We start from the raw sequence: 13,549 nt of genomic DNA, 5'->3' as shown, positions 1-13,549 counted from the left end.
ATAGTACTATAATACTCCTGATTGATGGCTCATGGATAATGAACAACAACATTTTTGAGTGGCTTTTGATTCTACTAGAAAGGAAACAATCTACCTTAATGCAGCATTCTAAACTCATTTAGCAGCAGCTGAAGAATATAATACAATAGCCACAGTGCCTATGAACCTGCAAGTACTCCTACATTTTTTACTAGAACACCGAAATTTGTGCATTGCGCTTTAGATAGATTACATAAACACTTTTATACTCAATTTTAAAATAATCAGACTATGTTCTGGTTTTAAATGTTTATTTATAAGAAACATATTTTTCTACCCATATGGCCAACAAAAAAAGTTATTTTTTCAAAAATTTTAAACCATCAGTTTACCTTTTCCTGTAAGTTTCAGCATCAATGTTTTATTTAAAATAATAATTAAAAAAAGTCTAAATTTCAGCTGTTTTTTTTCCTGCTCAGCTGGAGCCAAAGAAATCAAGTACCTTTGACTGGAGAGCTGCAGGGAATAGGAGGAGAAAGTGATAAAATGTATTCATAATATACAAGTATAAAAATATGTTGCTTAGGATTCAGTATAATAATTTAATAACTTTTTGCTGTTTCATAAGTATCTGGGAATGGAACAGATACATGTCCTGATCCTGTCACAAGAGGTAGAATGCCAGCATTTGGTACAACGTTCCACGAGAGAGTCAAAGTGACATTTCTGTTTCCCCTGTAAAATCAAAATAGATCATCAGAAGAAATACTCAACTTATAAAGACATGTTACCTTGAATATGAATACTTTTCTGTGAGCCAAAATGATGAGCATTTTAAGTTTACACAGTTTGCATTCATTTACAATATTTGCACAAAGCTACTGCATGGAATATGACCTAGAGTCCGATAAATTTCCTGCAAAGTAGTTGAGAGTTCTCCACATCTTGCAGGACATGACTCTAGCTCTGCAGGCACAGACTGAAACCTGGCAGCCAACTGCTTCTGGCAGCCACTTGCTTTTCAGCCCACTGAATTGGGGGATAGACCGTGGAGATCTGGATCTCTACCACATAGCACATCTCATCAGCTGCTTTCTGAAGATGTAATTGTCTTGAAACAATTATAAGATTTAAAATAATGTAATGAGCTGTTAAATATTCATATTCCCCCTTACCTACCTACCTCCCACTCCTACCTCAGCAACACACAAATATCCAGAGTACAGAACAGCTACACTATAAAGAAATGTAATTTACTCACTTGAGACCATTTCCATCATCAAAGAAAAAGTATTTTGATTTCATGTCTTTTAGTAACAGCTTTGGACTATCTCCTCTCAAAATGATCTTGTCCCAAAGGACAACCTGGTTCAGGGCCTACAATTAAAATTAATCACTGAGTTAACACAATGAAGTATATCTGATCACGGAAATTACAAAGTATTACTGATTCAAGAAACTGAAATTGCAGAGCATAAACTTTGTTTTACGGATTGCAAGTGTAACAGAACTATGTCTCACAAGAACAAAGGTTTATCACTAAAATATTTAAATATGGTAGAGATAACAGATCTGACAGAACCTTATTTTAAGGATCGCAGATTTTAAAGACATACCAGTAAAAAGTATGATGGGTCAAGGATGCTAGTTTTTAATTGTAATTACAACTGTAAAAGTAAAAGTGATTTTAAACTCAAGAATGAAAGACTTGAATTGTACTGAAGTCAAGCCCTATTATTTTGTTCAAAATTTTCCTTTTTTTTAAAATGAAAGATTACTGTATTCAGATTTGTAAGTATAATTCCAAAAGAATAACTGCACCTCAATAAGGTGTCCTGAATTCATAAGAGGTTTTATGCATCTCTTCTGAACTACTTAGTCAGCAATGATGATCTGCCATATTGGGGTACTCAGAATTTTGTCTGGTGTCTTCTGATACAATTTGAACAAGGGACTAAAATATACCATTATAATGTACCAATTTATAAGGGCTGGCTGTTTATAAACTGAACTTATGAAATATAAAACAAGATAATGGACTCTTAAAGCCCATCTAATGGAAATAGAGAATTCTAAAAATTGATTCAGCAAGTGCAGTTGTGCTACCAGCATAGATGGAATATTACTTTATTTAAATGGTCATTAAAAGCAGATTAGGTAGTGACAGTCTTGAGAATGAATTTTAAAAATCAGTTTAAGAAAATTCTGACCTTTCTACAGTGGCAGAATAGCCATACCAGTTGAAACCGTTGAGAACAGCTGTTTTAAGTGACAATGGCGCCAAAGGGCTATCTATCAAAAGCTGTAAGGCATTTTAGCTATGTCACTATTTGAGAAAGTCAAAAGATGTGACATTTGGAATTCTTACTATTAAATATCAGCAAAAGCAAAAGTCAAAGATTGTAGGAATAAGTCAAAGTAGTATGAAATTTTTGTACCATAATCTTTCCTAGGATGATTACAGCATATTAAATAGCAGCTAAACCAAATAGAAAATGTAAACAATTAATATTATTTCATACTTACATTGTTTTTTGTTGAATATTCTGCAGATAAATACAGAAATAACTGTTTAACATTCCAATCAAATATAGTTTGCAGATGTGAGCAAGTTAAGAAAAATGGTATACCAATTTTATTTTTAAATGTTATTTCTACCAAATTCCAACATAGATCATCTCATAATCTAAGTACAATATAATTATAACATTTAAGATATTTTTCTACATTTCATCATAGCTGATGTTATCTGCTCTCCAGGGCATACTACTTAAAGGGTGTTCTAACAGGAACTTTAATTTTATTTTAGTCAATATGGAAAAAATTAAAGGTAATCAGTATCTCTTTAAAAGCATGAGAAATAGTTTTTTGTACATGTCCAAGAGTAAGACTATGTTTTAGTCATTGGTATTTTTAGTAAAAGTCATGGACATGTCACAGGCAGTAAACAAAAATCCACTGGCTCGGAACCACAGCAGCAGTGCCTGTGGGAGGAGGCAGCGCGTGGAGCTAGGAGCAGAGGGAGGGACGTGTTGCCACTTCTGGGGAGCACCCCCAAAGTAAGCGCTGCCCAGAGCCCTCACCCCCTCCCATGCCCCAACACCCAGCCCCCCACCCAAAAGTCTCATTCTGCTCCTAGGAGTGGAAGGGGAGGCCCAGACTGCCCCAGCAGCAGCCAGTGGGACTGGCCCCGAGGCTGCCTCAGCTGCTCAGGCAGCCCCGGAGCCAGCTGCACTGGCTGCTGCAGAAGTCACAGAAGAGACTGGGACTAGGTGTGAGGTAGAGGGGAGACAGCTCTTGCAAGGAGCTGGGGCACAGTGGGAGAACTGGGATTGGCTGGGCAAAAGAGAGTGGGATAAGGAGCCAGAAGGGGAGAGAGAGGAGGAGCCAGAGTAGAAACTATTAAGAAAGTGAAGAGGAATATAAAAGAAACAAAAACAAGAGACATGCAATCAAAGATAGAGGGAAAGGGGAGAAAGTAAAATGGGGGGAAAAACAGAGGACAGAAGTTTTGATATAATTGTGTATGCTGCTCAATAAATTATTTAGTAAATGAAGGACCATGTCTGCCCTCAATCTTTTAACAAAAATACTCCCACTGACATCCATATTATAGGTCAATAACTTTATAATCCAGGCTTTCCTAACAGAATGAGTTTGAAACCTGTGTCATAGATCTTTAAAGTATTCATAAAATATACATTACATAAACAATCCCTATGATTAATTATTTCTCTCCTTACTGACCTACACCCATACCATGGCTCTCCATATTAAGCAATATGACTCCTCCAATATTTGTCGTGAGGATGCTTCAACAAGAATGATTGAGATGATCAGAGCTAACCCTGCGCCTACCACTATACACAGAAGACTTCAACCACCCAGGAGCATGCTTGTCATTGAGGCAACTGTTGTGGGCCTATCTGTCCTACCCAGATTTCTCTGCGATGTTGATGTGGTTGCAGTTGATGTCAGATACCAGTCTCTTGACCCAATCATGTGTGTACCCAGCTTTATTTGCCACACTGCTCATGGGCCTTCTGACCTGATTTCAAACAGGCCAGTGTAAATGGGCAGCCAGCCTTCACATCTGGGACCAACAAAGAATCCTAAATGCAGCTGTGGCCAAACACGTCACACATTACTGATTACTGCACTCTCACCAGATTTAATGGTGGTTGGAGGACTCTGCACTTTGCTGATGAGGTTGCCATAAACTGTCTTGGTAAGCTCCTCATCCGATAAGAACTACAGTAGAACCTCAGAGTTACGAACACCAGAGTTATGAACTGACCTGTCAACCACACATCTAATTTGGAACCAGAAGTACACAATCAGGCAGCAGCAGAGACGAAAAAAATTCCAATACAGTACAAATACTGTTAAACGGAAACTGCTTTAAATAAAAAAGGAAAGCAGCATTTTTCATCTGCATAGTAAAGTTTCAAAGCTGTATTGAGTCAATGTTCAGTTGTAAACTTTTGAAAGAACAACCATAACATTTTGTTCAAAGTTGTGAATGTTTCAGAGTTACGAACACCTCAGGTTGTTTGTAACTCTGAGGTTCTACTGTATTTCTCTCCTCAGCCAATACATTCTCTAATTCCATTTACTTTAAAACACTGCTTTCCAGAGATATTGGTGGTTGTCCTCAAACTTTTTACTTTCTTAAGGTCTTCTGGTTTAAATATTTGAGGACTGGTTTCATACATTACAACCATAACCACTACGGAAGTGGTGTCAACAATACAGCAGAGTTTATATTTTAAGCATTAGTGTTTTTATAAAGGATATCTGCGGTAACATCAAATGTAACAAATCCTAGATCACTTCTTTCTCTAGGCCCAGTGAAGTCTTCCACATTTTTTCTAAAAAAAAAAACCAAACACAAAATTAGCATAGTTTGCATTACTTATTTGTTTTATGTCAATGAACATTCTTATTGTACAAGTTCCACCATTCTGATTGATTGATACACCCATTTATTGTCTTAATCAGATGGTAATTTATCTTGTCTTAATCAGATGGTAAGCACTTTAGGTCAAGAACATTGTTTTACTGTTTGTACACTTCCTAGCACAATGGGGCCCTTATCCTGATTGGTGCATTTAGGCATGACTAGAATTCAAATGATAAAATAAGAGTAATAATGTATGGACTTTTTCCTGCCTACAGAGGCATGGGCAGCTCAAATGTACTTCATTTGATTTTAGTCAAGGATACATAGCCATCACCAACTAATCAATGCCAATTTGAACAACTGCAGCAGCAAAGCCAGTCATTCTGGTTGTACTACTATTTTCAGTCATACCAACTGATTTTACATCATAAAGAGCCGCTTAGCCCATCTACATTAGCCACCTGTTAGCCCTGATTTCATATTTGTGCTGCACACACACATTGTAAAGTTCTCCCTTGGCACGTACAATCCTCAAACAAAAAAATACTACATTGGTTGAAAGTTTATGCTCTCTCCACAATATTAAGTCATCATGCAGTTAATCATGACATAATTTGGTTGACAATGGATAAACCTCACCACCAAAACTTCAGGAACGTTGAACTTGACATTAAGATTTGCTCCAGACTGAACTGAGCTTATTCAAATCTCCATGCATAAAAACAGAAGAAAAAAACTGACCCCTGAGCTTTAAAAACAAAAAATTAAGTTTGCCACACTGATCAGTGCCTTCCTTGCTTCAAAAAGAAAGAAGCTAAGAAAGCCCAAAGTTTTGATTTGAAGACTGACTACAGACTGTTCCTTCACACAAACAAACATATCTTCACAGTATATGCACCTACATGACAGGTGCATAGAGTCACTGTCAATCTGTTACGGGAAGAATCCACACATTAAACTGGAGTTTGGCCAAAAGAAACCCTTGTCAACATGTCTTGCCTTCATATAAAGCAGGAGTCTTGGTGTGTGTGATTGTGTGCAATTTATGCACTGCAACAGCTTTCACACAGAGAACTGGCAGAGAGGAGGAGGAGAAAGGACACCAGTACAGCAGAGTTGACTGTCGTGGGGTTCCCTCATTGGCCCAGACACGGGGAAGTGAGAGACAGAGCCGGAAGGAAATGCAGAGGCAGACACTGACTGTACTTATTCTAGGCCCAAGCTACAGAGAGGAGATGGGGGGAGCTGCGGGGGGCACTGATGTGGCCAAAGATTTATTTAACGTCTCCCTAAAGCAATCAGGGCGGGCAGGGTCCCTAGATTCCCGTGCCGCAGCCCCCTCGTTTCCAGGTGCTGGGTGCAGCCACGTCGCAGCCACCGGTCCACCACCCCGGGCAGGGGGCGCCGGCTGCTCCCCCTCCCCGCAGGCAGAGTGTGGCTCGGGGCCGTGTGTGCGCCAAGCCTCCCGCGGGCTCGGGGCGGGCACGGGGCGGGCTCGGGGGGAAGGGCCCCGGGGCCGCACTCACAGCATGACCCGGGAGACGGCGATGCGGACGGGCACGCTGCGCTCCTTGAAGGCGGTGGTGATGAAGCAGCCGAAGGTCAGCGCCGCCATGACGCTCAGCGAGAAGGCGAAGAGCGAGTTGGCCCGGGACAACACCGTGTTCATCTCTCCGCCCGGCCCGGCCGCTCAGCCACGCAGGCCCCGGCCGCCCGGCCCCTCCCTGCCGCACCCCACGGGCGGACACCGCGGGCAGCCGGCTCGGCAGCGCCCGGCGACTGGGGCAGCAGGCGGCGGGTCTCTGCGGGGCGAGGAGCAGCAGCAGCAGCCGCCTCGGTGCGTGAGCCACCGGCAGCAGCAGAGAGGCCGGATGCGCCTGAGCCCGCCCAGCCAGCGGGGAGGAGCCGCGCGACCGCCCTCCTGGGGAGGCGGGACATCCGGCCCCTCACCCCGCCCGGCATCTCCTGCGCGTGCCCCCAACCGACAACCCGCCCCGCGCGCCCCTGTCCCAACAGCACCCACCCTCCAGCTCCACGCCTCGCGCCCCGCTCTGCCGTCACGCGCCTGCCCGCTAGCTTTAGAGGCGATCCTCCTGGAGTGTCTGTGTATTGTCCAGTCTCTCGTTCCCTTGGGTTTGGGATAGTCTCGCTCTGTCCAGCTCTCTTGTGTCACCCGTTTCTCTGTTCGCTACGGTTTGGGTGTCTGTTACCAGCTCCAGTGACACAGGCTGATTTTGTTCTGGAGAGTCTGCTAGCATTGCACGTTTCATTGTGCTACTGTTAGGCCTGAATAAAGATGTAGCACAAAAACCAGTTGTGCCAACCTGACTAAAATCAGGCTAGCAGAGGTTTCTGGGAAAACCCAGAGTGAAATAATGACAGGCAGAATTGTCTCACAAAGCCCTGGGAAAGAGCAAGATAAGTGAGGGGGCTGATGCCAGCTGTGTTGTGTTAAGACACAGTGTTTGAAGTACTGATAAGAAACACAAGCATCTCACAGTTCTGACTAACTCCCTGGTTTAGTGTTCGGTGTGTTTTTAACTCCCTCACATTCCTAACCTTTGGCGCTTGTTGAGATATTAACAATTCAATATTGTAGAGACTAGACATGCGTATATATTAAAAGGTGTCTAATTTCTAGTTGTTAGACAAAGGGGGTGGATTGCTCTAGTGAATGATCTATGACGTAATAAAACTGTCTATATAAGCTAATACTAAGCTGTAAAGAGGGGGCTGGTTCTTTTCGGATACGAGCTGTTCTTTACTGATACGTGCACTTATCAATAAAGAACTTTTGATCGGACCTTGCTGGTGTTGCCTGGTCTCTCTGCGGTCAGACAACGAACTTCGCTGTTGGGGTTCGAGTCCCCGACACTACTAAGGAAGTCAGCTAGGCCTGGCCTGGAGTAGGAAAAATACTTGTATCTGGCAGCAGGTGTCAGCACCAGTTCACCTACATTTAGATGAAACTTCCTAAGCAGGAAAAACGGTCTTCAACACCTTGCAAGTTAAGCCTGGATCCTAGTGTGGTGGCTCTAGCAGTCAAGCTTGTTAGTTTTGATTTGCTGTTGTTTTGGTCTATTGTCCTGAGCGCTGTTTGATTTGGGTGAGGATTTGTGCCGTAGTGGTAGGAGTTTAGTGTTGAAGCCTTCCAGTGATGTCCCTGAAAAATTGATTGTGTTTTCAAAGTGATTGAAAAAGTCTCTGGCCCATTTGGCAGTGGCAAGTAGGAAACGTCCCCTGTAAAGGATTGAAAAGGTCTAAATTTCTAGCCTTTCTGGTTGCAAAGATGACCTTCTAAATGTGAACAGAAGCAATGTTGTCCTGTATGTGTAGACAGACAGCTGCAGTGGCTCAGCTGCTGCTTATAGCTAAGGCTATGATTTAGTCACGCATATTTTTAATAAAAGTCATGTGCAGGTCACGGGCAGTAAACAAAAATTCACGCATGATCTGTCCGTGACTTTTACTAAAAAAAATACCCAACTAAATCTTGGGGCAGCCGCTGCTGCAGTGGGCTGCTGCTGTGGGGGGAGGGGCAGAGCCGGCCCAGCGACACCAGCTGCTTGAGGTGCCCAGATCAGCAGCAGCCGGGGGCTGCCTTGGGAGCTGCTGAAGCTGTGGCTCCTCCAGCCACCCCGGTACCATTGCTGGGAGCCACTGGGGCCAGCTGCAACGGTGTCTGCTTGGGTGGATACCGGTGCCAGCTGCTCAGGTGATTGGTGCTGCTGGCTGCAGGGCTGCACGAGCCGCTGGCTGCAGGCCCATTCCAGCAGCAGCCGGTGTGACTGTCCCCAAGGCCACCTGAGCAGCTGACCTTGGAGCCAACTGATTGGGTGGCCCTAGGGTCAGCCACACTGGCCGCTGCAGAAGTCACGGAGGTCACGGAAAGTCATGGAATCGGTGACTTCTGCTATCTCCTTGACAAACAGTGAGCCCTACTTACAGCTTTCCCACTAAACATCAGTGAAACCAACAAGACTATGGTCAATTTCACTGCTGCTATTTAGAACCCTATGGGTAGAAATGAAATAGTCAAGTATAATATCACATTTTCACTTTGCTGTTGTTTAGGAATACTATGAGCAGCTGGAGAAGAGGACTCCAGAACAGAAGCTGTGGAAAGGGTAAAGTACAGTAGAACCTCAACGTTAGGAACATCAGAGTTATGAACTGACCAATCAACCACACACCTCATTTAGAACCAGAAGTACTCAGCAGCAGAGACAGATTACAAAAAAGCAAATACAGTACACTACTAAAAAATAAAGAGAAAGTTTACAAAAATTGACAAGCTTCAGAAACTGTTTCTATGCTTGTTTTATTTAAATTAAGATGGTTAATTAAGCATTTTTCTTCTGCATAGTGAAGTTTCAAAGCTGTATTAAGTCAATGTTCAATTGTAAACATTTGAAAGAACAACCATAATATTTTGTTCAGAGTTACGAACAACCTCCATTCTGAAGTGTTCGTAACTCTGAGGTTCCAGTGTAGTGAAATCGTTCCTAGCAGCAGTTAAGCTGCTGCTGGACAGGCAGATGGCCATGTAGAGTCCTCTCCATGGGCTGTATGGGGAATTCTCTGCTTCCTATCTCCTTCTCAGCCCCACTTGGTTTCTCAGTGTGGAGCTGGAGAATGCAGAGAATGATAGGAGAGCACCTATTTAGGTGGAAGGGAAATTGTGGCCTCCCTATGCCTATAAAGAAAAGCTCAGTCTACTCAAAGGAGGGAGGCAGAGCAGGCAGCTGGTGCTATATTCAGAGGTAAAGAAGATTCTCTGGAAAAAGATACTGGGTATGGGAGAACTGATTTATTTGGGAGAAGAGCATGGTGACACAGGTTTTCACCAGGGCTAATATGCTTAGTCCTGTGGCCAGTAAGTGTTGGAATATATTTTTTTTTAATTCCAGATTTACAATGTACATCAAATAACTTGACCAAAACTGATTCTAAATATGCTTTGGAGCCAAAGACAGCACATTTTTGGCATCAAGTTAATTTGCTTTTGCCCACTACATGGCATACAAAGCCTTATAAGGTAAAGTGCTTTTATACCTCGCTGGTTTAGCTGAGACCTTCACACTTCATTGTGCTTTGCATTCCATGGCAAGAAGCCTGACTCACTGATCTCCCTCCCTGTGGTTTTATCTCAGTCCCTGAGTCAATTCTTTGTTCTCTGTCACATTGTATTTTTATGTCTCTTGTCAAAGTACCAATAGCTTTTAACTAGAGATTGCCATTCCTTTTCTCAAGCCAGGCTATGTTTTGCTGGGTATGTCATCACTTAACTGATACTTCTTAGGGGAGGGATTTAAAAAAAAACCCATTAATAGTAGGTTAACTACCCTACCATGTGACTGTGGTATAATCTTTTAAGTCTAACTCATGTCATGTAATTGAGGCCAGGAAATAAAAATGAGCCACTTACCAGCACCAGTCATAACTTCTGACACCACACAATAAAGGTAACTAAATATTTGGCAAACATGGGTAAATGTAGTCACCTTTTTCTCTAGTCACTCTGGAAGATAATATGACTGAGAATTGGAAGATTCTTTCACTTTCCTGAAAATGTGCGATATTGAGGAGAAATCAGAGAGATTGAAATCCTGCCCCCTCCTACATGTGGTAGATCTAACAGAATTATTGGAAATGTACGATAAATTCCAATAGGCTCATGAAGGACTGCAAATTACTAGACAAATTATTTAAAAAGTTTTAAATAATTTGAACCAATCAAAAATGTTACTTTACATTAACCTATGTACAAGATGAGACCATTGCCAATTATCTTAAAGACCTACTAAGTAAAACTGAGTAAGTTAAGGATTGATGGAGGTCCAAAAGATTTTAATAAGGCCAACAAATGTGAGGAAATAGTTGTGGCGATCATGTCATGGCTTCAAAACACCAGAGTAGTTAGTATCCGTTTGGATAGCAAGCCAAAGTTTTTGGCAGCCCTGACTTGAAACAGAAAATATAAAACTTTTCACCTTCAACTCTCCTTTTGATAGATTGATAGACCTCATGCGGAGGCAAAGCACCATATCCTCAATCTTTCAGAATCTGGAAAGGGTGGAAATAATAATTGATGATCTGCTGATTATTGGGAAGAAAATAATTAACACAATGAGAGTATGTAATGTTCTGCAGTTTGCCAAAGATAATAACCTCAAATTGAACAGTAACAAATGCCAGATAGAGCTGCATAAATTTAGATCACTAGGATGGACTAAGTGACAGAGGAGTTTGAAAGGACCCATGAAAGGTGGAGGCAGTTGCATAAATGGAAAGACCTGCAAAATAAGGAGATTTGTGGACATGAGAACTTAAATAAGCAAATTCACCCCTAATTTGTCACAATTAAGTGCTTCACTCAAAATAATGCTTGACAGGATAGAATGTCACCGGGATGATTAGCAACCATTAAGACATTAAAAAAAAAGTGACATAGGAGTACAAGTATCAAAATATTTAGAGATTCAGAATGATCTGGAGATCTAGGTAGGTTAGAAATTGTCCCTCTGCAGATGGAATTGCAAGTACTCAAATATAAAACAATACTCGTTTCAAACTCCTTATTGTGGACATTGTTCCAAGACCACCTATAAATAGTGAATGCAAGTACCTGTAGGAAGAGGAGTTTAAAGTAAATAGGATGTCATTTATTTTATGTTTATACAGTGCCCAGCACAATAGGGTCCCAAATTTGATTGGGATCCCTTGGCAGTACAGTAATACAGTGCAAATATATATGACTCAAATATTACTCATTTTTTTAAAACAAATTGACAGCTTCAAGTGAGAAACAAATTACCTAACCTTATAACAGTTTAAAAGAACAATCCTGATGGATGGGCCGCAGAAAAAACCCACATACTTTCAAGCTTAAAAATGTACAATCTGAAAATCAGACCATGAAGGGTTTCATCTCAAGTTAAGTCTACTCTAGAGAAATGTACTTTATTCAATACTATTTGCTCCCTCTAAAACAAGTGATCAAACACAAAGGCTGTGGCTACACTTGTGAGTTGGAGCGCATTAAATCAGCCCCGGGCGGCCTAACTCCTGAGGTGTCCACACTGGCAAGGCACATAGAGCGCCCGGACTCTGCAGGGGAGCGCCCCTGGTAATTCACCTCCACGAGAAGCATAAAGCTTGCTGCGCCCTGGCTAGAGCGCTGCGGTGCCAGTGTGGATGCCCTGGTCTATTATTGTGCTCTGATTGGCCTCCATGAAGTGTCCCACAATGCCTGTTCTAGCCACTCTGGTCATCTCTTTGAACTCTACTGCCCTACCATCAGGTAACCAACCATCAGACCCGCCCTTTAAATTCTCTGGGAATTTTGAAATTGCCCTTCCTGTTTGTTCAGAAAGGCGTATAACGCTCTCAGCACATCTTTCCAGATGACCATGCCTCTACGCACTAGGCGATCCCCAGTATGGAGCAATGGCGAGATGCTGGACCACATTAGTGTTTGGGGGGAGGAAGCTGTCCAGCCCCAGCTGTGCTCCAGCCGTAGAAATTATGATACCTATGGGCAGATATCAAGGGCCATGATAGGAAGGGGCCATGACTGGGATGCAGTGCAGGGTTAAAGTGAAGGAGCTGCGGAATGCCTACCACAAAGCACAGGAAACCGAAAGGCTCCGCCAGGAGAATGCGGATCGCCGGCAACAACCATGGAGCGGCTCCTAAGCATTATAGAGCACCAAGCAGACTCGATGCAGGTGCTCACAGCACTGCAGATGGAGCAGATCTGCGCCTCCCCCCCCCACTGCAGCCCTTGTCTCAAAACTCTTTCCCTTGTGCACCCATGTTACCGCCAACCCACTTTCCCCAACATCTGGTTTCTTATTGCCACCAGCTGCCTCCAACATCTGTAGCTTCATCACCCAGCTCTGCAAACTATGCCTTTACCCACTGCACTCAACCCCCATCAGCATGCACGGCACTCCAGACAGGAAGGCTGAATATGATAACAGTATATATGTAAATCTGTGATTGTCTCATCCCCACCCCGCCCCCTTCCCTCCTCCCACACTGCACAGATGTGTCATGCCATGTGTGTTTCCCCAGCAGTTGTGTTTCTTTTTAATAAATTAATTTTTTGGCTTTGCAAACATTCTTTATTGCATTAAGTAAAAGATAGTGTAGCCCAGGAAAGCAACAGGCACTGCAAGTCAGTGCATCATACAAACAACAAACACAGATGCCTACTAGCATTGGAACCGCTGCACTTCACTCCCGTTCAGGGCTCCCAAACATTACTGGTTGCTTTCAGCATCGAATTGCTCCCTCAAGGCATCCCTAATCCTTACAGCCCCATGCTGGGCCCCTCTAATAGCCCTAGTCTCTGGCTGTTCAAATTCAGCCTCCAGGTGTTGAATCTCCATGGTCCATGCCTGAGTGAAGCTTTCACCCTTCCCTTCACAAATGTTATGGAGGGTACAGCACGCGGCTATAACCGTGGGGATGTTGTCATTGGCCAGGTCCAGCTTCCCATACAAACAGTGCCAGTGGCCCTATAAATGGCCAAAAGCACACTCAACAGTCATTCTGCACCGACTCAGCCTGTTGTTGAACCGCTCCTTGCTGCTGTCAAGGCTTCCTGTGTATGGTTTCATGAGCCACGGCATTAAAGGGTAAGCGGGGCCTCCCAGGATC

General features: G+C 43.0%; 1 protein-coding gene across 2 annotated transcripts in view; it reads right to left on the bottom strand.

Moving 5' to 3' along the window:
* Positions 1-450: 450 nt before the first annotated feature.
* SPCS3 (signal peptidase complex subunit 3) overlaps positions 451-13,549 on the bottom strand; it is a 107,053-nt gene continuing 93,954 nt past the window's right edge. The window contains exons 1-5 of one of the 2 annotated variants that reach the window (XM_045018388.1): positions 6,409-6,799; positions 4,777-4,850; positions 2,506-2,582; positions 1,241-1,356; positions 451-714 (exon numbers count right to left, since the gene is read on the bottom strand). In XM_045018388.1, coding sequence (XP_044874323.1) covers positions 582-714; positions 1,241-1,356; positions 2,506-2,582; positions 4,777-4,850; positions 6,409-6,551 — 543 coding nt within the window. In that variant the 5' untranslated portion in view covers positions 6,552-6,799 and the 3' untranslated portion in view covers positions 451-581. Of the gene's footprint in view, positions 715-1,240; positions 1,357-2,505; positions 2,583-4,776; positions 4,851-6,408; positions 6,800-13,549 lie in introns of those variants that run through there. The other variant, XM_045018387.1, reaches the window with a different exon arrangement.

Source organism: Mauremys mutica, chromosome 5 (assembly GCF_020497125.1).
Source record: "Mauremys mutica isolate MM-2020 ecotype Southern chromosome 5, ASM2049712v1, whole genome shotgun sequence".
Taxonomy (NCBI): domain Eukaryota; kingdom Metazoa; phylum Chordata; order Testudines; family Geoemydidae; genus Mauremys; species Mauremys mutica.
Note: the sequence above shows the minus strand (reverse complement) of the source record. Positions and strands in the feature narration are given on the sequence as shown.